This window comes from Meles meles, chromosome 3 (assembly GCF_922984935.1).
Source record: "Meles meles chromosome 3, mMelMel3.1 paternal haplotype, whole genome shotgun sequence".
Lineage (NCBI taxonomy): Eukaryota > Metazoa > Chordata > Mammalia > Carnivora > Mustelidae > Meles > Meles meles.
Window position 1 is genome coordinate 114,703,836 of NC_060068.1, and position 24,448 is coordinate 114,728,283.

A 24,448-nucleotide genomic window follows, 5' to 3' on the forward strand; every position below is an offset into this window, starting at 1 on the left:
GAGACATTGTTCCATGAATATTGTCTTGTTTCTTTATGGTCAGAGCTTTTTTTTTTTTTTTTAAGATTTTATTTATGTGACAGACAGAGATCACAGCACACACACCATGGAAGCTAAATTGAGATACCTCAGAGAGAGAGACTGATGGATTTATCACCCCTGATATGAGTCTATGTTATAAGGGCAATGGTTCTAGAGACCTTGCCCTCCTCTCCTTAGAGAGAATTTGTGCCTATTAGAAAGATAAGCTCTCTCCTTCTGAGTGGAGGATGGACAACTCTGCCAGGCGTTCTGATAAGAACAGATACTACACTTGATCTTAGCCAAAAGGCCGAGAAGCGATTCTGCCAGGCATTCTATAAAAGCTCCGAGATTCATAATTTCAGAGTTCCTCTCCTGTGATACTAACCTCCACCCTTTGCATACACTGGGTACATCTGGCTTTCATGGCATCACCCAGTAGGGATTTCGGGTACAGGAAACCAATGTAAGATGTTCTGTAAGTAAATAATCAGACTCTTCTCTAAGCCAGAGACCTCCTTCTGTCAGCACAAAATAAATGTAGGTGTAAAAACTTTATGGGACCAGCATCTATGGGGTACAATCCCCCAGCCTTGTGGTGAAAGCTATGTTGTTTGGGGCTTGGAGCTCTCCGGGTCTGCTTAAGCAGGTGTCTAGTCTTACTCTTTTTCTATAATTTCTGGAAAATAAAATATGTTGGTAAGGGCAGTGGTATTTGTTGGAAAATGTTATTAAAGATAAAAATTAAGCATTTTTAATAGAATTGCATAAAAATTTTAGCTAGACCCTCCATACTCCGTGCAGGATTAGAATTTGATCGCGAGGGCAGAAATGGGCACCAGTGAAGTAGAAAATTATTCCTCTCCTTTACATGAAATGGCTTAGATCATGAAACAGTTAAGATCATTGGGGATGAGATGCAGGTTTTGCCAATTTCACATCTCTAATCTTGCCAGAGAGCCTTGGGTTAGCTAGTTTTAATACAGTTGAATAGTAGTTTGTCCTAAGACATAGTTTGAATTTGCATGGTTTCTGGGACTATGCACCCATCCCCAAACCTCATGGATGCAATGTGATGAAGTCAAAATAAAATAACCTGTAACCTAACCATACTTAACACATCCATCACAAAGCCATGTTGTCGAGATGGAAGAATAATGATCTCCACGGTGGCTAGAATAGGAGGAAGAATAAGAGGCATTTCTTACAGTACCTCATCATTTCAGGGAGACTGGCAGACTGGAGTTTTCTGAGCTGCTTGGTAATTACTTGCTGACACTTAAGAAGCCAGAGCTGGTCTGGAGTTACTGAAGGACAAGGTGAAAGTCATATCTCAAAATAGTTTGCTTTTTGTATTACCCAATTCTCTTTCACTTATACTTACATGTGTGATGGATAGAACATATAAATTAACGATTAGTTATTAGCTGGGGCTAGCCACTTTCCAATCACGTCAAAGTTGCTGCCTTCATGTACTGCCTCTCCACTTTAGTTGCAAAGCACACACATAATGGTGTGACTGCCAAATTTTATTTTAACTCAAATCATTGAGTTAAAATAAAATGCCTGTGTAACTGGAGTGAGTTCAGGGCACTGCAAACTTCTGATTATTTTTATTCTCTTCCATCTTTTTAGCCTGATCAGTAGTCACTGATGCACATTCATGAATGCAGGTTTTTTAAATAAATGTTTTTGCATAGAATGCAAGATTTTAGTTTGATATAGTTGATATTTTATAAAATATAATTTAATAAGTTCTGAAGATGGAAGAGTCCAAAATATTTTGCTCTCTAAAAAACGGCCATACACGTACTCTGATACAAGATAGTTTATTCTAATAGCACTATTACTGAAGCAGAAATATAGGAACAGGCATTGCATGAATGGTCTGCAATTTCCTGTACCAGTGGAAGGGTGAGTACAGCCGCCTAGGCTAAAGGCTTGTGGTCCAGGGAGGCTCTTGCTTTATTCCCTTAACTTTCAGACCCCAGAGCTTGATGGCGATATGACTTACAGTCATCATCTGTTTTCATTAACTCCAAACCTGTGCTTATCAGACACCCCCTTTTCCTGAATTTTGCTTCTAGAAAGGTTTTGGATATTGAGAAAATATGAGGCCAGTCAATATGCCTTTGTAAATTAAGCAGCACTGTTTTCTTTGTTTGAGGAGTCACTGGAATTCTGTGCCTTGTAAGATTTGTTAACACAGATCAACTGATCTCAGAATCTGCTCAAAACCCCTTGATAAGGTAGAATCCTGAGTTCACAAGGGTCACTGATGGACCACAGAGTTGTTCAGATTTCACAGAAGTGTATATTCTCTTAAATTAAAGTCTTTGATCTGAAACTTCAGACATAGGAAAGATTTGAGAGCATGGATTAGGTTATAGTACAGTGTTACCCAGGCACAGGGTTTACTTCCATCATCTAGAAATAAAAACAAACTTTAGTGGAAAGCACGGTCACAACAGCGCAGAGGTGGAAGAAAGAAATAAGCATTAGGACCCTTGCCGATATCCTGAAGAACGCTTTTAAACTTGGCTTTTTGTTTTTGTTCGTTTGCTTTTTTTTTTTTTTTCGTATTTTGCTATTATGAGGAGGGAGGTATCTCCCTCTCCCCATATTGCTTAGTATTTAACAAATATTCAGTTTATGCTAAAAAATGAAAAAGTTGCTGCTGGATGGGCAGAGGAGTAAAAGAGATAAAATGATGCATGACATTGAATACAATGAAGCTAGAAATCCACAGAGCTAAAATAAGTGAAAAATGTGCAATCGGGAAGAAGAGGAACTAGAGGTGTGGAGAAGATGGGAATGGAGAGGAGCCTGAGCAGTCAATGGAAGAGATGTTCTCTAAGTCAGGGTCCTGCTCCCAGCACTGAGATCCCTGAGCCAGAGCAAGACTCCAGCCAGGCCCTCTTCTAGAGCCTGGGTGCACAGCACTGAGCAAGACAGTGATGGCCCTTGCTCTTCTGGAGTGTATTATTTAGAGAGGAAGGAAACAAGGAGAGAGGTTTATACAAAAGTAAATCATGAAAATACCAGATTCACAAAAACAGAATGTACCGGACAAAGGTATATGAAATGCTTTATCAGAGTGACAATGATGATGATGATGATGATGATAAACAGAGAGGTCAAGGAACATAACATGGAGGGGATGGCAGAGGTTGCTATTTAAGACTGGTGGTTAGGAAACTTCCAGAGAGGACCTCTGCGGTGAGACCTGAGGTATGAGAAGGGAGGCAACCACGAGAAGATCTCAAAGACAAGTTTCCCAAGTGCAGGGGGGCAAGCAGGAAAGAGGCCTTAGTGTGGGAGCAAGTTTGGTAGGGTTAAAGAACTGAGCAGATGCCAGCCTGATGGGAACAGAATGTAGTAGGGTGTGAGTGAGGAGAGAGGGGGCTGGCAAGAGGCAGGTGAGCGGCAGCCAGCTGTCGCACTCCAAAGTATGGAGTTTAGGTTTTATTCTAAACAAGCTTGGAAAACTTGGAGTTTTAAGAAGAGAAGTAACAATGAAGTGAATACATAAGCAAAAGTCTGCTTATTTTTGGAGTTTATAACATACTAACTCAAAAAGCCACAACTTGGGTCTTCAAAAGTCAGTGCAGAATCTTATCCAAATAGAGACTAAATATCCTTAGATATTATTTTAAAACAAAGATGAAACTGGACATTTCTAAAGCAATTTCTAGTTTTACACAATGAATCTCTCCGAAGCCATTTTGCTCACCTGTAAAATGGGAATAATGGTACCCACTTCAGAGTTGGTGAAGCTCAAAGGAGATACTGTTTCCCAGGTAACAGTGCAGAGTAATGAACAGGACTATGCTGTTGTCATAATAACGAGTAAAATAACACAAGTCACTTTGACTTCTCCCTTTTCTTATTAAAATGACTTCCTGTATGAAGTGATAAATGACAGAAGTGTTTCGAGGCAAAGGAACCTTTTCTAAATCAACTGCACATTGCCTAAGGGTCAGGGGTAAAAGAAAGGATGGGTGATGGTGAGCAGTAAGTTTCTTCCCTTCTGAGTTCTCTCTGTGTCTTAGCCTTCTTAAAATAATTCTGCTTGTCTTACATAGAATATGAAAATATGAACATTATTGATAGTGGGGAAGCATACTGATAACTTTAGCAATCACATAATCATTTGATATTTTAAGTTCTATATAATAATGGATTACCAGAAAAATACTATAAAATATTCACAAATTGATACATTCATTGTAAAAGTAGTTTGCAAAAGCAAAATACTTTCTAAAAATACACATTAACATTTATTCATAAAAGCTCTCTTCTTTTAACTGAATAATTAGCTCAGTAAATATTTTGAGACAATGTTTTTTCATTAAAGCACAAACCTGAATTTAATGTTGAACAGATTAATTGAGAAATGAGAAGGACGTGGAGGGGATCAAAGCATTTCAAAGTTCTCTTCTTTCATTTTCTAGTCCAAATGTGCAAGGGGCTTTGTAAAATTCTTGCCCCTGAGATCCCAACTGGCTAGCAAGGAGGAGAAATGAATTCCAGCAGACTTTAAACACACCAGGGCTGCTAATGAAGAAGAGTTGAAAAATTTATGTTAACTTCAGCCTTCAAGCTCTTCATTTATACAATTGTAACTTCTCAAAACCAATACTAGGAATTTGTAGTTTAAAGATTATATATTGTATCAAGTCGTTCCTAAGTGGGGGAGATAAGGAAGAACCCACTGATCGACAAAGTAAAGAAAAATATTAAAAAGAAAAGCAGGTTATTAGTATGTTAGTTAGAATGGCATGAAAACTAGGAGGCAAGTGAGAAAGAAAACAATTCAATGGCTACACGATGCACTGCTTTCCCACCTTCTCACCCCTCATTTTCCTGGTATTATGCCTCTAGCATTTTACTTACCACCGACCAAGATTCTCTTTTTAGAAATAGGTGATGGGGCCACTTTGGTGGGTATAGGAGGAAAGGTGAAATAAACAGGAAGCTGATTGTGGTGACAGAAGAGTTGACAGATTAGATACAGAAAGTTAATACGTTGTGGTATTTACTTTCACTTGTATATGAACTACTGGCCTTGAGCTGTTTTTGGCTGATGTCAAGTTGACCTCATCCGGCTGATGCCAGAATCAAGACACAAGAATCAGGGGCACCTGGGTGGCTCAGTGGGTTAAGCCTCTGCCTTCGGCTCAGCTCGTGATCTCAGGGTCCTGGGATCAAGCCCCACATCGGGCTCTCCGCTCAGCAGGGAGCTTGTTTGCCTCTCTGCCTGCCTCTCTGCCTGCTTGTAATCTCTCTCTCTCTCTCTCTCTCTGTCAAATAAACAAATAAAATCTTAAAAAAAAAAAGACACAAGAATCAGGGAATATTCCTATTTCTGTATTTGCAATTCACCTACAGACCTTAGATTCTATTTGGCACATACACTTGCTGCTCCCCATGTGGATAAAACACGGAAATGTGATGTTTGTGGGAATCGAGGGGATGGGAGTTAGGGAAGACTTGATCAGGAATCGAACAACAACTCCATAGGAGGCCTGAGTGTAGGCACAGGGCTGCTTTCCAGCGATGCCTAATCTCAGTCTTAGAGTTTCTACTTGTGAGAACTGTTCCCAAGAGGTTCTTAATAAACACTTGCTAACTGGTTAACATTACACATAAGAGCAAAAAGAAAAAAGTTTTTTTTTTTCCTGTTGAAGACTCTCTTTTTATATAATAGGTCCATTTTAAGTAATATTTTATCCTCCCAATCCTATACTCACCTATTCCATCAGAAAGTGATCATATCATGACTGAAGCTGGTAACAGAGTAGCAAAAATATAAACCTGTGCATGAGGAAGAAAAACTCAATCTCTCAGCTTTCTAAATCGACCTAGAGACTACTACAGATCGCTTTAATTCGAGCGAAATAAAATCCCCCTCATGGAACAGAACTCTACATACAGCACAGCCCTTGGCAGCTTCTGACATGAGAAAGGAAGAGCGAAACAGACAACAGGATGTCAAATTGGAGGCAACTATACCAGCAAATCCTGGCATCTCCATGCCAGCGCCAGGTGGTTTGCTGCTAGCTGCAGATGTGACTCTGTCGCCACCTGGGGGCACGGATTACGGCTGAAGGAAGTGTCATCATCCCCACCATCTGTCAAAGTAAGGTCGGCAGTGCAGCTGGCACTGGAGCGAGCCTGAGGGGCACACAGAGGCAGAGCTGCACTGGCATCTGTTCCGCTTCTACTGCTACTGCTGCTCGGAACCTTCGATCTAGAAGGCTTCTGGACTCAGCACGCATTGTATGCTTGACAATGATTAGGATGCTAACAAACGCTGAGATGGGGAAAGCAGACAAGTCAGCAGCACTACGAAGTGGTAACAGATACCTTTACTGTCCCTTAGGACACTGTGTTTCCCATTTGCCTCATAATATCCACAATCACAGGCTACTTCCTGAAGACGTGTGCCTTCGATGAACAGGCACAAATGAGAGCTCCAGTGCACCAGTCCCCAGATGATGAGCAGTCCCTTTTTAGGGATATTGCTAGGGTAGGAACACAGGTTCTCGTGACTTGCAGGAGACTTGCTGGGACTCAGAAAGCAGCATGTGGTAAGGGAAGAAAGGTAGCTCAGCCCCAGAATTCAAGCACATGGATGCCTTCCTTCTCCTATAGAAATCTCATCCCCATGGCCAAGATAGAGCTATCACTATTTTACTTGCTCTTTGGGACTCAGCTTGGTACATTTTACTCGCCTAAAAATATTCTGTTGGGGGACGCCTGGGTGGCTCAGTTGGTTAAGTGGCTGCCTTCGGCTCAGGTCATGATCCCAGCGTCCTGGGTTCGAGTCCCACATCGGGCTCCTTGCCCGGCAGGGAGCCTGCTTCGCCCTCTGCCTGCCACTCGGTCTGCCTGTGCTCTCTCTCTCTGACTAATAAATAAATAAAATCTTTAAAAATAAAAAAAAAATATTCTGTTGGGTGGAGAGAGGGAAAGAGGGCAGATACCAGTCTCTGTAGGTCCCAGTCTAGCTTAGGCCGTTGCCTCCAGGACAAGGCAGTGCCAGGTGAGGGCTCCCCAGGCCTGGAGGCATGATAGCCTCTCATCTGGGCAATCTGAGTCATTAGAAATGATCCTCATCTTCTGGATCCTCCTCCTGGAAGAAGGAAGTGCCTGGGGCAAATCTGAAAATGCAACCAGAGGAAACCAGAGCAGCCCAGAAATGGGGGCTGCCTACTAGAGATGGACTCCAGCTTTCTTCTGTTAAAAACAGTGGGACTTTACAGTTTACCTTTCCAGTGAGCATTTATTCTCTCAGTTGGACTATCTATCGGTCCACACACTTGGGTATTTTATTCCTATAGTTGCCCATCTATAGGCAACTATTGTTTCAACTCTCAGATTCAGAAATATCTGACAAAGTTGCTTTATGCCAAGTCTGTACGGGTCAAATGACATAAATAGTAAAGCAATTGTGGACAGCTTCTGTACTCAGCTGGCTGAAAGCACAAAGGTAAGGGCTGCTGCTGACATCAGGAATGCTGAGTGTATTTTCTGCTAGCAGATGTCCAGCAACCTGTGAGCAAGCATATAGAAGAAACTATTCCCTGACACACTGCTAGCAAAGGGATGGAAGTCTGAAATTAAAAGTCTGAAGAGGCTTTAACTGAGCAAAACATCAGCAAACTGAGCATGGCCCAGAACAAACATACAGCAGAAGGAAGCTGAAGAGTGGATCATACAAGTTCATGGGGTCAGCTAGACCTTTGCCCATTGTCTTCTACAACACCCTAATAACGGAGAGGCCTTAGGCTAGGGTGGAAAGGCAGGTGCTTCCAATTCGGGTAACAGTTAACTGAAATCTCATGCCAAGAGTGTGAACTTGGGACATGTGACTTCATCGTTCATGGCCTCAGTTTCCATGTCTGTGGAATGAAAAAAATAATATCAATATTCTCAGAGCTGTTTTGAGGATTACATTTAAAAGGACAATGCAAGTAAAATGCACAGGACGGTAGTGAGCGGACAGAAGCATGATCAGTAAGATGGAATTATTGCTGGAGTAAAACTTAAACAGAACACCCACAGGTTTCCAAATAAGCTGATGGCAGGAACATACATCTAGACGGCTTCAGGTTGCATTCGTATTGTGTTACCCTTCAGCCTTACAGGGATTTTAAATAATAGACACTGAACAGATAGGAAAACACTCTTAATTTCACTAGTATAATTCCAATAAAGTTTCAGTCAGGAAATATTGCAGTGCCTGAAAAAAAATGATAGGAAAGCTTAATACAAAATTACAAAATACAACTTAAATGAACTTACATTAATTTTAGGATAGTGTGCAGGTAAGTAATTAAGTTCAGAGGAGCTTTCTGCATTTCCTTCTTTCATTAGTATAATTTCACAAGTATTACAGAGAATGCCACTTCATCCCCGGGTGGTTGCCTCAAGACTTGGGCTGTTTTTCAGCTGTCATAAGATAAAGGAAAGAGCAGCCCCTGATTTCTTTTCTTCATTAATGAATAGTAATTATTAGTTTGCAGAAGCTCTTCCCAAATGACTATCTTTACTGCATGTTAATATATTTACTGTTCAGGGGGAAAAAAAAACTTAACAGAGGTAAGCCACATAATGTAGGAAAAAAGCAAAGGTTTATGAAGGCCAAGAAAATATTAGAGCAGAGATCAATTCTGAATTGTTGGCCCTGTCAAGATTTGTAACGTCTAAAAGTGCCATCAATTCCTTTCTAATGAGTTTGACATTATTAAGATTACATGTTATAGTCAAGGAGAGTGCTATCACATTTGTCACAACATTAAGCAATGTTTTTTTTTTTTTCTTTTTTTTTGAGGCTCCCCAAATGTCCTCACTAAAGGAGACCACTACCCTGTAGAAAACCATCACGAAGGCAAATGCTGTATGGTTTCCTGGCAATCAGTTCCAAATAATGGTAGCAATTTACAACAACTTTCAAATAAAATTTGAAGCAAATTTTAGTCCTATTGTGTGAAAAAAGAAAATCAAAGTGCAGAACAGTATGTACAGTCTGCTACATTTTGTGAAAACCCGACTTAACCCAAATTAAAGGCAGTTTCTGACCTGTTCTTGCTTCAGTTTGATCACAAAGCTGAAAAGATTGAGGAAGAATGCTTCTCCTGGAATGTAAATTATGGAATAAAGAAACCACTCATTTTAATCAGTTGTGAAAGGCCAGGATTTAAAGCATAATAATACAAACAGTATGCCCATAATCCCTTATTAACTTTTCCAGTCTATGTAGCAAGCACATTTGGTGAGTATGACTGCTAAGAAATATATCAGGTATGACTGAAAGGAAACAACACAACCTCTTCAGGGTTTTTGGAAAAGATTACTGTTATACCTGTGTTTTATTATAAATAACCAGGTTCTGTCATATTTTATCTTCTTGCCAGCAAATGAAGGACATCATTTCATAAAGCTTCTAAAATGTACATGAATATTTAATTAAATCATATTTCCTTGAGAAAATAAAGTTCATTCGCATTTATAGCAGACAGTTGTGAGGAGTACATAATTGTCAGAAGACCAGGGTAGCCAGTACCGGTTGCTTGTGGAACAAAACTCCTCAATTTTTAAAACTTTTTTTTAAAAAATAAACATACAATCATAAGTGTTCATTTACTTTAAAAATTCTAAAGATGAAGAAAATTATTGTCTATATATTTAAGTCCTTGTATAAATTACAAAACTCAAGTTTATGTTACAGAGTCCCTTCCCCATAGGAAGCATAAAGCACTTTTGTGGTACCTTTCACCAGTAAATATTTGTATCACATTGAATTTAACAAACAAAATAAAAGTCGATATTGCATCTTTAAGCCCCAAGAGAACATTCTTCTAAGCTGTCTCTCATGTGGAATGAGCTTCAAAAGTCATTTGATTGCCACAATTTAACTCAATCTCAAATAAAGGTATATAAAAGTAATAGAGAATTGACTTCAGTAGAAATCTGAAATATCAGTGAACTGCAGACTTTTCTTGCTTGAGGTCAACAAACACCCTTTGGAAGACAACCAAGAGTAGTTTAAGACCAGGATAACAAAATAAAATTATAACAATAATAATTATAATAATAAAAATAACAATAATAAAATAAAAATAACAACAACCAACGATGAGGTAAACTCCCCTTGTAAAAGGCAATATGTGTTGCCTGGACTGTCAGGAGAGAGTTCGATTGTACCTGACACCCAAATGTTTTTCCAACCAGAGTTCAGCCAGTTGCATGGTGGACGCAAAAGTACTTGCCTTAGATCCTAAGCACATCTTGTACTGCTTAGGATCCAAGTTAGGGTCACAATGAACTGGATGGAAAATATGCACCACTCCCACTTCTTGGCTTCTGAAAGGCCTTAAGCCAGATAGAATGACTTTATTGTAGAGATCGACATCTTCCAGTCCCCAGCCTTGTATTGAGGTATCAAATCCACCTGCACCCAGAAGATCACTTTTATAAATACAGGTAATTCCATATCCATAGTCTCTCCAAAATCCAGTCTTCTTTGAGAAGACAAAGTCATCATCAGTGGGAGGATTTCCTCCATTGGTTACCTTTGGGTCATACTGGCTAAAGATGATGGGGTAGTATACTTGTTGTCCCTGAATTGTATTATCTCTACACCGTTGGAGAAAGTCTCCTCTGAAGATCAAGTCAACATCACAAAATAGCAGCAAAGTATCATTGTCAAATTGGGAAGAAGCCATTTCAAGACCGAGACCTCTGGAAAACTCTCCCTTCATGGGGATCAAGGTAATTTCTGCTTTAGGGTAGTTGTTCTGATATTCTTTTATCAGCTCGATATGCTTGTTGGAATCTTGGCCAGAATCCCTACTGAAAAGGGTGATGACCAGCTTTACATTCTGCTTTGGAATAAGACACGTTTTTTCAAAGTTGTCCATGAACCTTAAGAAAATGTCGTACCTTCCAATGAGAGGAACAAGAATGTGTATTTTCTTTTCATTGTGCCCTCCCATTTCTTTGGGACCTTGAAAAGAAGATAGTATCTTTAAAGAATTAGATATAAAGGAGAATGACTGAGTGTCACTGTTAATACTCTCCACAAGACTGTTGACGTCTAGCTCTTCGGTTTCTCTGAAGAAAGGCCTGCTGAACAACTGCTGAAGATAAGCATGACGTCTCACTGGCACAGTTAGTTTCCTCCCCTTGTGTCTTTTATATAAGAGGAGTAAATCCAAAATGTACTCTACCCCATGCATGGGATCAACCCTGCGGTAGCCATATTGAATTTCCTTGAAGTCAATGAGCCGTCCCCTACTCTTGGCATTTTCATTGATCATCTCCATCACCTGTAGGACCGTGTCATCCAGGGCTGTTCTTAGGATGCTGTTGATGTTCTGTCGAGGAGGCTGGTTCTCAGATGCTGAGTAAAGGAGTTTGCCCGTCAGGAACTCCCATTCTATCACTTCATCTCTCTCCCGGGGCTGGAAGTGGTTGAAAGAAGGCATCACTCCCAGCTGCTGGTCCTCCTTACTCACCTCACTGTTACTGAGCTTGCTCATTAAAGCACTCTCCCGGTGGAGCTGGATGGTGCGGTAGCGGAGTTCAGAAATCTTGCGGCTGAGCATATAATTATGAAGTCTGTATTGGTAGGCAGGCCTTTTGTTGGGGTGAAGTGTTATGGCTGCATGGATTTTGCTATTGTGAAGGTCTTGGATATAACCCTTCCGATTATGTTCATAATTCTCATGGAACAGTTGTTGCATCTGAAAAGGAAAAGGAATCAAGATGTTAGAATAAATTTAAGAAGAAAGAAAGCAATAAATGAAAACATTTAAATCAAAATATTTAATAGAAATTAGTTATGTGGTATTTCCTAACAAAAGTGACTTATAAAATTTATACTTAAATGACATTAAAATCATTTTTTAAAAGATTTTGTTTGTTTATTATTTGACAGAGAGAGAGAGCAAGTGAACATGAGCAGGCAGAGCAGCAGGGAGAGGGAGAAGCAGGCTCCCCACTGAGCAGAGAGCCCAATGTGGGGCCAGATCTGAGGACCCCGGGATCATGACCTGAGCTGAAGGCATATGCTTAATCAACTGAGCCACCCAGGTGTCCCTGAAAATAGTTTTAAAATGTCAGTTTCATATGCTCAAATACTGCAAATCAACCTTCTGTTATATACAAATGCTGTATACTAACCACCAGCTGTGTATTTTGAAGTTTAGAACTTTATTCCTCTATTCCTTTTGAAATCTATTCAAAATATCAACAAAAGTAAAAATTGAATATACCCAAAACCCCATAAGGGATCATTGTGAGGGAGAGGCAGGGTGGATATAGCATGGGTTTCCCAAAATAGAAGGTTCATCCTAAGGAGTAAACCCCATGCCCTATTGCTTGGAATGGCAACACAAGACCCAGAGAAGATGTAAGTTTTATTGAGCATTCTGATATATCATCTTTACAGAGTAAGTTCTTGTTAACATAAGGTGTAACAGAAATTATATTGATCTACATTACTGAACTAAAGGATCATGTCCTAAATTAGACATGCTTAACATTCTTAGGAGCCAGAAGGTTTGGCTCCTAGTCCAGAACAAGTTCGCTACTTCAGGTAGAAAGAAAATGAGGAAAAAATGTAAAGCTATGAGATCACACTACAAACTGCCAGCTGACTATTCCTTCTCTGTCAATAAAGAAACCTCCATCACACCCATTCAAGAGAAGTACCAATGGAAAAGGAGGAGGAGGAAGAAGAAAAGGAGAACTACCAGAAGCAGTAGCAGCATGAAATCTGAAGGTATATTGACGAATAAGGAGGAAGAGAATATTGCAAATTTAAGAATATATATCCAAAGCAAGTAAAAATGATAGACAAATCAAATAAAATAGAATCTCTATAAGAACTCAAGGAATAGATACATGAGCTTAAGGAGAAATAAAACCAAAGATGGTCACAGTACAAGAACCAAGAAATAGACTTGTGGAAAACACAGGAGGAAGAGACTTGAGAAAATTTAGCAAAATAATGGAAACATAAATGAGAGGGTAAAAGTTGGGAGATATAGAGGTGCCTGGGTGGCACAGTCAGTTAAGCATCTGAATCTTGACTTTGGCTCAGGTCATGATCTCAGGGTTATGAGATAAAGACCTGTGCTGGGCTCCCCACTCAGTGCGGAGTCTGCTTGAGATTCTCTCTCTCCCTCTCTCTCTGCTCCTCCCCTCTGTGCTCTCTCTCTCTCTCATAAATAAATCTTTTAAAAAAAAGTTTGCAGATATAAATCTTTGTGTGTGTATGTGTGTATACACACAAATTACATATACACATAAATACATATCTTGATATGCATCCAAAAGCTTGAATATATATTCAGTACACATGGATATATATTAAAGCAGGTAAAATCACACAAGTAAAACACATCTGAGGACCATATTTCTCTTATAATAAAGACAGATATTTATCTATGTGCAATGTGGCCAAGAGAAAAAAAGACCAAAATAAATAAACAAAACCCACTGTGGCTGTAAGTAGGAAAAGAATGAATCATGTTACAACATTTTCCATAACAACATCAATGCTGAAAAACAGTAGAACACAGCTTAGGAAGATCCCAAGAAAGAAAATCAATGACTAATTATTTTATATTCAATGAAGCTAGAGCCTACGTTTATCCTAACCAAGCTAGAGCTCAAGTTTTATTATAAAAATTAACTAGCTTCTAGTTAAGAATAGTGGTGATAAATTCTCTGTCAGTTCTCCCATCGAGAGGTGGAATCTATGCCCCTTTCTCCTGAATCTGAGTGATTCTGTTACTACTTCAACTAAGAGACCATACTAGAAATGACACTGTGCCCGTTTCCAGACTGACAGCTTCCACTTCTTGTCATTGGAACACCCACTCTACAGAAGATAGCTGGGAAGTAATAATTCTGAGTTAATTTCCTTATTCTGGGCCAGGATCTTCAGGAAAATGTGGTACAGCACAACCTTGTTCCAACCTCAGACTCAGTGAAGCAGTTGTCAATCTCTCTTTAGGACAATAAGTTCCTTTTTGTTTCTAATTTGCTAAGAGCTTTTATCATGAATGGCATTTCAAGTTGATCAAAGGTTTTTTTTTTTTTTTTCCCCTGCATCCATGAGAAGTTTACGTGATACTTTTTATTTCTGTTATGGTAAATTACTAACTGAATTTCCAATTTTAAACAAGCACAACCATTGTATTCCCTAACTAAACACATCATGATCCTGTTATTTTGTTCTCTTTATATATGGCTGGAATATATTTGCAAATGTTTGTCTAAAATATACTGTGAAAAAATAATTCTTCTCAATTTATGTACAGGTTCAATGTAATTCAATACAAATCTCATCCTTATATAAAAGAATATGTTGCTCTTGATATTAACAGGCTGATTCTAAAATTTATATAGAAATGAAAAGTCAAGGACATTCAAGACAATGTTAAAAAAAGATACACCACAGATTAAAGAGTTATAGAAATTTAGACAGTATAATATTGGTATAAGGATAAACAAAAAAACAAAGGACCAAAATAATCCGTAAATAAACCTACACACAACTTAGACATCACTCGATTTACAACACATAAGACATTGGGGAGTGGAGAAAGGGTAGGTCTTTTCCATCAATAATGCAAGGTCAGTAGGATATTTATGTGTAAAAAAGTCAAAACTGACCCTCTACCTTCCCCTGTACCAAATCTATTCCAGATGGATTTTTGATATAAACATAAAAGGTACAAAAATAAAATAAGCTTTCTAAAAGTTAACATAAGAAAATACCTGCATGACTTTTCATTAGGTATAGAATTCTTAAACATGACATAATATACCAACCATAAAAACAGATTGATGAAATGAACTATATTAAAATTAATAACTGTTCCTCAAAAACACCACTAGAAGATTATGAAAGGTAAACTACAGAGTGGGAGAAGATGTTTTTGCCAGATCATACTAAAAAGGACTAATACCTGAATATGCAATGAACCTATACAAATTAGTGAGGAAGAAGGACAAACCCAGCTGAAAATGGGGGAAACAAAATAAAACAAAACAAAAAAACTGAATGGGCACTTTACAAAAGAGATTATGCAAATTCCCAATAAACACACAAAAACATTCTGTAGGTCATTCATTATCAGGGTAATGCGATTTGAAGTCATAATGTGATAACATTACAGACCTACAAGAATGCCAAAACTAAACACATTGGCCAGGATTTGGAACTCTCACACATGGGTGATGGGGATGTAACTTGGTTCAACCACTGTGGTAAATTTATAACTAAAATAACCAATACGTTCCCTATGACTCAGGATGTCTACTCTTAGACATATACCCAATATAAAAATATCCATACATACACCTCAAATAAGAGTTTTCATAGCAGCATTATTCAAAATACAGCCTACTAAAAGCAACCCAAGTATGTATCAAGAGTAGCATAGATAAATAAATGTCCCATATTCATACAATAACAAGTAACACATCAGTTAAAATAAATGAGTATAATAACAATGTGGAGAAATCTCACAATGAAACAAGACATATACAAAAGAATACATTTTGTTTGATTCTATTTACAAGGAATTCAGAAACAGATGAAGCTAACCTATGTTATTCACTGTTAGAATAGTAATAAAAATTCAAGAAGGCAGGTGGGGAGATCTAGAGTGCCGCTAATGTTCTGTTTGTTGATGGAGGTCATGGTGACATCTACGCATTCTGTTTATGAACATTCTTTGGACTATTGCTTAAGATATTTTTGAGTGTTATACTCCAATTAATAGAAGATTTTCTTTTGAAATTGTGATAAATATGTATGTAGAGTCAGGTAGGTTTTCCTGATATGTATGTACATAAACATGTACGGATATGTGGGTGGAGGAGTAGGAGGAGGGAAGAGAGAGACAGAGAGAGACAGACAGGGAGAGAGAATCACAGAAGTTTTCCTAGAGAAGGTGACCTAAAAGGAGTAAGACAGGTACTACAGCAGATTCTTTATCTCCGTTTTTTCAACTGAGATACTGATTTTCAAATCACTCTCAGAAGAATATAACAATAGATATTTAGAGAAAGATTTTGGACTTGATTCAAAGCACAGTAGTTCAACTGCATCCAATATTTTTTTCTCAAAATGTATGTTTATTTTTATTTAAAATTCTGTTTAATGATAAATCTAATTAAATCCATAATCTTCAGTGAGCTGGTATATCTCCATTTTTGTGGTATTATTATTTTTTACTGAAATTGCTTTCAATATTTTACTTTATATAATTTTCCACAAATTTTTATTTCTTCTTATGCAAGAAGGTAAAAAAAATAGATTTCTGATTACATATATTTACTAATAATACTGCCTGTAAAAGGTATTGGCTAAATGAAAATAATCTTTCTTTAAAAAAAATTTTATTGCGGCACCTGGGTGGCTCAGTGGGTTAAAGCCTCTGCCTTCAGCTCAGGTCATGATCCCAGGGTCCTAGCATTGAGCCCCATGTCCGGCTCTCTGCTCAGCGGGAAGCCTGCCTCCCCCCGCCACCCCTCTGCCTGCCTATCTGCCTGCTTGTGATCTCTGTCTGTCAAATAAATAAATAAAATCTTTTAAAAAATTTACTTATTTGAAAGACAGACAGAGAGGGAGAGAAAGCACAAGCAGGAGAGGAGAAGCAGATTCCCCACGAAGCTGGGAAGCCCAACCTGCAGCTGGATTCCAGGATCCTGGGATCATGGCCTGAGTCGAAGGCAGACACTTAACTGACTGAGCAACCCAGGTGCCCCCAAACTATTTTTTCTTTAGGCAAGCTTTACAGTACTAAGAAAAAGGGGCAGTGGTAGAAACAAAGCTCAGAAGAAACTGTTCTTTAAATGCTATTAAAATGATTAATACTGCAAAATTTGATAAACTTAATATTACAAATAGACAGTCATGGGACAATCCTTGAAAATAGTGTATTCATACACATTCCAGGAAGTATAGTAATGATAGTAATGATGAAAACATCTTGAATTTATGCCATGTTTTCCATGAAGAAACATAGAACATATCCAAATTTCCTATTTTTAAATGCAGGGAGGTCCAAACCATATAACATAAATGTGAGAATGTTTAAGAGCCTGGAAATGAAGTCAGCCAGATCTCGATTTGAGTACCGGCTCTACCATTTCCAAGCCATTTCTTAGCCAATCTGTCTAAATCTCAGTCTCCTTATCTATAAAAGGGAAAATGTCAGCTACCACAATGTATATATGAATATTAAGATGTTGTTCTACAAGAAAAATATATATACAATGCTAAACATTGTGTCTGGCACATAGAAAACACTCAGTAAATGATAACTGCATATATAAATTAACAGTTCCAAGATTTGCCAATCTCCCCTTGAGGCTGTTCTTTTTAGCTAGGAGTTTTTAGAGAAGGAGAATGGCACCCTTTCCTTGGCTTGCTTCATCTTTGCTTGTCTCTGGAAATGCTAGGAAACAGTTACAATTTGACTACATCCACTCAAGTGTTTTAATGTATCAAACATGCCATTGAGGCATCTTCTCCTACCAAGAGAGCACAACATTTTACTAAAAGGAAGATAAATTATTGTGGAAATTTCAGGAAACTGGGGTTAATGAAGATTAAGTGATTTAACCAGGGGTCAGGTGAGATATAAGAGATCACAACAACAACTAGAATAAGTAGCCACTTTTTGTGACTTGTCACACTAAGTTTTGAATGTAGCAAAATTGTTTTAGGAAAAAGTGTAAAATTTACTTTCAAAATTATATTAGCTTGTTTGAAATAATCCAGGACCTCTAGGTGGACTTCTTCTTTGCAGAACTTTCATTTGGTTTCATGCTCCTTCCAGAGATTTACAGCAGAAGGGGAAAATCATTTTACGCCAACAAAATCACGACAACAATTAACATCAGTATGTCCTGACAGATCCCAGTGCTTCAACTGCTTCCACCCAAATCTCACTCTCTGATAAGAAAATTCCCTGAGAAGCTACAGAGAAATCTATTACAAAAATCAGAGAGCAGAACAGATGCCAAGAAATAGTGGTACATTATTATTAGTCTTCTACTACATTAAACTTCCATTTCCCCCTTAGATTTATTAGTAATGAAAATAAAATACAGATAACTTTTGGAATGATCATAGCCATGTCAATGAAGGACTTCCATTTCAGCAATTAAATCTTCAAAGAAACAGGAAGGGGTTGACTGCAAACAATTACAAAGTAACTTGTAGGGCAATGCAAAGTTCTGAAAACTAGTTGTTAATTGTTGTACAACTATATAAATCTACTCAATATTACTAAACTGTATATCTACAGGGGAGACTTTGGTATAATGTAAATTGTACCCCAATGTAAGACTCTTTTTAAAGATTTTATTTATTTATTTATTTGATAGACAGAGATCACAAGTAGGCAGAGAGGCAGGCAGAGAGAGGGAGAAGCAGGTTCCCTGCTGAGCAGAGAGCCCGATGCCTGGCTCGATCCCAGGACCCTGGGATCACAACCCGAGCCGAAGGCAGAGGCTTAACCCACTGAGCCACCCAGGTGCCCCAGGACTCTTTTTAAAAGACAAAGGGAATGCTAAAAATAATATAGAGCAAACTCCATCCTTAAAAACAAAAAGGCCGGAATAATACATAGTCACCAAATATGTGTATGTTGTCCAAAAGCTGATGAGGTTGAGCAGGGTCATCTGGAAGCAAGTGGGGACAAAAGGCCAAGCAGAGCAATGTCAGGGGCAAAAGGGCCCAAGGGACAGCAGATCTCAGAAATAACCAGGAAGAACACAAGGCCTGACCATGTAGGGTATAAAACCTATTCTGTGTATACAACTACGGATAAAGGAGCTGAGGTGGTCTGGGAGGGCTAAATAAACCCCTGATGGAAATGTTTTGTTTCAGAGAAGAAGAGGCAGAGCTACAGAACTCAAAGAATTAAGTAGCTAGGCCATGTTTTCATAAATCGGGTTTAACCTGAGGCAGCAGAAAGGACCAAAGCCTTTTCTTTGTTGAAATCAGCAAGCCTAGAACTGTGACAAACATCTCTGCTAAAATAAGTTCATGCTTGTCCAGAGAAAAGTAATTTTCCAGGAATAAGTAAGTTTTCTTTAAAAAAAAAGGAACACAGTACATATTAACGCAAAGTTTCTGTAAGAAAAAAAGACCACATGAAAAACTAGCCTCTGCCCTCCCTCTCTGGCCCCAGAGAAAAATAGAAGCCATGGAACTGAGGGTAACATTTAAACAAGTGTTTTAAAAACACAAGAAGCACTGTCCTCTACCTTTGAAAACAACAAAGTAGAAACAAAATATCTCAAAGATGTGGTGGGGAGATGAAATGTCAGTTCACAAAACTAAGAAATAAAGAAAGCGTAACAAATATACTATCACAGACATGAAAACAAAATCAGAATGAAAGGAAAAGAAGAGACATCATGGAAAGCTCAGTAAGGGACAGACAAGATGTAAAGTAGGAAAGCTTAGGGGCACCTGGATAGTTCAGTCACTGGAGCATGCAACTCTTGATCTCAGGGTTCTGAGTTTGAGACCCACATTGGGTAAAGAGATGACTTAAAAAAATAAAATCTCAAAAAAAAAAAAAAAGTAGGAAAGCTTAAAGAAGTGGAATAGAGGGACACCTTGACGGCTCAGTCAGTTAAACATCTGACTCTTGATTTCAGCTCAGGTCATGATTTCTGGGTCCTGGGACTGAGTCCTGTGTGGGGCTCTGTGCTCAGCTTGGAGTCTGCCTGAGATTCTCTCTCTCTCTCTCTCCTCCCTTGGCCCCTCCCCCAGCTTGCACTCTTACTCTCCTCTCCCTCTCTCAAATAAATATTTTTAAAAATGTTATAGAAATAGTTACAAAGGATTACAGAGATTAAAGTAATTAGAAGAGTACCAGGTATATAGTAACTGCTACTAATCAGGATCATAATAATAGGTGTTATTATTACTGTACTTAGTTTTTACTATTATTAGTATTGAATAAGTGAGCAATTGAGGATGGCCTTAAGTTTTCCTTAAAAAATAATTCAAATATGCTCAGTGTAGCCATCATGTGACCTCGGATTATGATCTAAAACTAAAAAGCTGAATTGTCTTTATGAAGTCTCAGTTGAAATGAAGGAGAAATTAGAGGCCATGCCATTACTGGAAACATGTTCATAAACAGCTTTCATGTTCTCTATTAAGAAAACAATTGCAGGGGCGCCTGGGTGGCTCAGTGGGTTAAGCCTCTGCCTTTCGCTCAGGTCATGATCCCAGGATCCTGGGATCGAGCCCCGCATCGGGCTTTCTGCTTGGCAGGGGGCCTGCTTCCTCCTCCTCTCTCTCTCTCTCTCTACGCCTGCCTCTCTCCCTACTTGTGATCTCTATCTGTCAAATAAATAAATAAAATTAAAAAAAAAAAAAGAAAACAATTGCATTAATTTTTCTCTATTAAGGAGAAAATGTCCTTACTTTATTTGTGTAAAGAAGTTATTTCAATTTAGTGCAAGTTCTTTTGTTCTCCTTATACCACTTCAATTATTGTTAAAAGAAAGGATCTTCTAACTTAGAAAATTCTCTTTGAATCTTTTCCTATATATGGGATTAAGGAGGATTTACAGAAAAAAAGACATTCATGTTCTAGGAAGTACAGACACTGCAAATTAGAATAATTTATGAATGTGAACAAGAAATAATAAATCATTAAAGTACTGTAAAATATAATGGTAAATGTGTACCTAAGGGTTGGGTAATTTGCTTTGCAAATATTTAAGCTCTTTTTATTCTTTATGATTTAGCTATGCAGTACTATGTAACTAAACGGGGAGTCTTATTACCCATAAAGCAAATGCTTAATGATCTTTCTTTTATTCTATAAAACCAGTAAATATGAAGGTATAGGCACAAGAGTGAATTTTCAAATTAACACTATTATTTTCCCTCCATTATTATCTTCAAATATTAATAGTAAAGTTCTTAAGTATTTTCCACTTTTCTAATGAAAATGCCATAATGAAAAACTCTACCTGGGGCGCCTGGCTGGCTCAGCTGGTGGAGCAAGTGACTCTTGTCTCGGGGTGTGAGTAGGAGCCCGACACTGGGTGTAGGTTACTTAAAAATAAAATCTTAACAAAAAATAAAATAAAATAAAACTGTACCTAATTCTAAATATTAAAGAGAAGAAATGAGTTTGGGAAAAAATATTGATCTAATAGTTTATAATTATAAAATGAATGAGAAAAATGTTAAAACACTTTGAATAAGTTGTTGAATGCAAAGATCTAGTTTAAGTATGATAAGAGATCCCCTTCTTCATATCATCTATATATGTTTATCACATAGAATTGAGACTGTAAAATAAACTCTTAATGCTGCTAAGATTTAAAAAAATAATAGCACCTTGGAAATAGCCACATCTAATCCACAAACTCTAAAATTTCTATGTCCAACATGTGATAAAATTGCATGGAACTAAATGCACGTGTATGCACCTACCCACACATACCCACACACAAAAATAAATACAAGGAAAACCGGGGCAATCAGAATAAGATAAGTGGTCTATATCAAAGTCAATATCCTGGTAGTGTTGTTTAACTACACTTTTGCCAGATTTTGCCACTGAGCAAACAGGTTAAGGGGTTCATGGTATTTCTTTGTAATACTTTTTTTTTAAATAGAAGAACACAAATCAATAATTGTCTCAAAATAGAAAGTTTAATTAAAAATAACATACAGGGATGCTTGGATGATGCAGTCAGTTGAATGTCTGACTCTCAGTTTGGGCTCAGGCCATGATCTTGGGGTCATGGGATCGAGCCCCTTGACAGGCTCAGTGCAGAATCTGCTCAAGACTCTTCTACATCCCTAAAATAAATAAATCTTTTAAAAAATGACATGAAAAAAATTTAAAAAAAAGTATTTTGTCTTTTTTTTTTTTTTAAAGAACTCACCCCCTAGGAATACTTCTTTAAAAAAATATTTATTTGAGACAGAGTGAGAAAGAGAGAGAGAGACAGCACAAGCAGGGGGAGCGGCAGGCAGAGGGAGAGGGAGAAGCAGGCTTCCCATTGAGCAAGAAGCCTCAAGAGGGACTAGATCCCAGTATCCTGGGGTCATGATCTGAGCCAAAGGGAGATGCTTAACTGACTGAGCCACCCAGGCATACCCATCCCAAAGAACTAAAAGCAGCAAGTAATGAAATCTTGGAGTCCAAAAGACGCAGGTGTGATGTTGCCTTTTTTCCTTGGTAATCCTAATGTTCTCAATGAATTTGAATTTTAAAAAATTACTATTGTCAGTCTTATAGACTTTATGTTTATTTCATGAATCTCAGTTGCCTGAGGGTATCTGTGTTCTTGGATAGCCTCTAAAGTAACTTAAAAACCCTTAACACTTCTTTTCCTTTTGAAATCCTGTGAAATGCTACAACATTGGTGAACCTTGAGGACATTATACTAAATGAAATAAGCTAGTCAAAAAAAAACAAATGTAAGTGTATGAGTCCACTTACATGAAGTCCTTAAAGTAGTCACACTCATAGAAACAGAAAGAAGAATGATAGTTTCCAGGGGCTGGGGAAATGGGGAATGGAGAGTTGTGTAATGGGTATGGAATTTCATTTTTGCAAGAAGAAAAGTTCTAGAGATTTGATGTAAAACATGAAATTGGGTTGACCCTACTGAATGATATACTTAAACATAATTAAAAATGGTAAAAAAACAAAAAAAACAAAACAAACACCCACCCCCCCACACACACAAACAAAAAAAAACAGCAACTTTGCTTTTTCTTTTATTTCACATGAGCTTCACCTTTCCTAAACAGGAACACAAGTCACAGGGTAGCCAATTAATATACTTCGTTATAAAGGGTTTACTCTGGATTAGATTTACTCATGGGCAAGAATTCTCTCCTGACAGCCAACAATGATTCCCTTTGGCCATAGGTACACATCTGGTACAATTATAATTCTACAAAAAGAAAAGTGGACCTTGACACCCACACAAGGGCAGAGAAGTGATGATATAAGAAACACCAAATGCTGTAGATAGCAAAGAACACAGCACTGAGCTGCACCTAAGGCCAGATCACTCTCAGATTTCCCAGTTTCCAGTGGTTCCTCTCCTGTTTCAGGTAGTTTAGTTGCACAGCTTAACTTGCAACCCAAAGGATCCTGTCATAAATGATCTGATAAGTTTGTACCCTTTTAATTTGAGCTCATACTTATGCTGTATATGCTTTGCCTCTATTTAATTAGCTAGTGGAATTGTCACTGAAATCCTATGGACAGTCTGTACCATTAAAACTGGAACTTCTCTTCCTGTTACATTTCATTTTGTTAGCTCTTTTAGTTAAAACGACAACAACAACAAAAACCAACTTGTCAGGCAACACAGAAAATAGCTACCAGATAGTAACTCTTATATGTGATGAAGTTTTCTCAGCAATATATATTCTCTACAGTTTAAAAATACTTCAGACAACACAGAAAAGAACCACGGGATATAGATTCCCCAGCAGGGAAATTCTGAACACATGCTTTCTAAGACAAATATCAAAGAGATTTAAATTCAGAAAGAAATCACTAAAGTAATGAGATGTCAGTTTATAATGGCAGTAACCATTTCTTAGTTTATTATTTTTTTAAATTTTTATTCATTTTTCTTAAATAAACTCCATGTGTAACGTGGGGCTCAAATTCATGACCCCAAGATCAAGAGTTGCTTGCTTTACCGACTGAGCCAGCCAGGCATGCCAATCATTTGTTAGTTTAAATAAATTCATATATCTTAGTTAAATTACCTTGTTATAAATAAAATACTACTACAATCAAAAATGCAAAACAAACTAGTGATAATTGAACTTGACTACTCATAAATTTGCCTGACTTAGACTGATGTCCTTACATTGAGGTAGGGATCATATATAGTTAAGATAATAGTGGACAACTGTTGAAACTTCATTCACTTCCCCTATAGGTATTTTTAAAGTTTTGGTATAAACTGTCAAATAAATGTTTTGTATTTACTCTTTCCTTAAACCATTTGTTCTGCTCACCATTTGTTAGACAGAGGAGGCAAAGAGGAATTTCAAGGGGTTTTCAAGTTGCCACTTTGCAAACATGCATACAACCTTCATTCATGTAACATCAACGTAAGTTAACTACTCTCTTCACTGGTGATTTAATTGTCACATCATACCAACAACAGACAATTGGAAGGAGGGAGGCTGTAGCTTCCGAATTAGGCTTCAAAGACCTTTATAAAACAAAATGTCAAGGTAGTAGTTTCCATACAATTTTGAAAGATGTAAACACAGTTATGTATTGTATCCACTGGAGGATATATACTGACTTCATGACGGCACTGACAATGCATTAAATTACACCTCACTTTCTAAACAAGAAAGAGA

The 24,448-nt window shown here is 37.8% G+C and overlaps 1 protein-coding gene and 1 pseudogene across 1 annotated transcript in view; both read right to left on the bottom strand.

The window, feature by feature from the left end:
* Positions 1–219: 219 nt before the first annotated feature.
* Positions 220–343, bottom strand: LOC123939385 (annotated as a pseudogene).
* Positions 344–9,417: 9,074 nt separating this feature from the next.
* CHSY3 (chondroitin sulfate synthase 3) overlaps positions 9,418–24,448 on the bottom strand; it is a 313,887-nt gene continuing 298,856 nt past the window's right edge. The window contains exon 3 of the mRNA XM_045998914.1: positions 9,418–11,774. Within this exon, the coding sequence (XP_045854870.1) occupies positions 10,212–11,774 (1,563 nt within the window). The 3' untranslated portion in view covers positions 9,418–10,211. The remainder of the gene's footprint in view (positions 11,775–24,448) is intronic.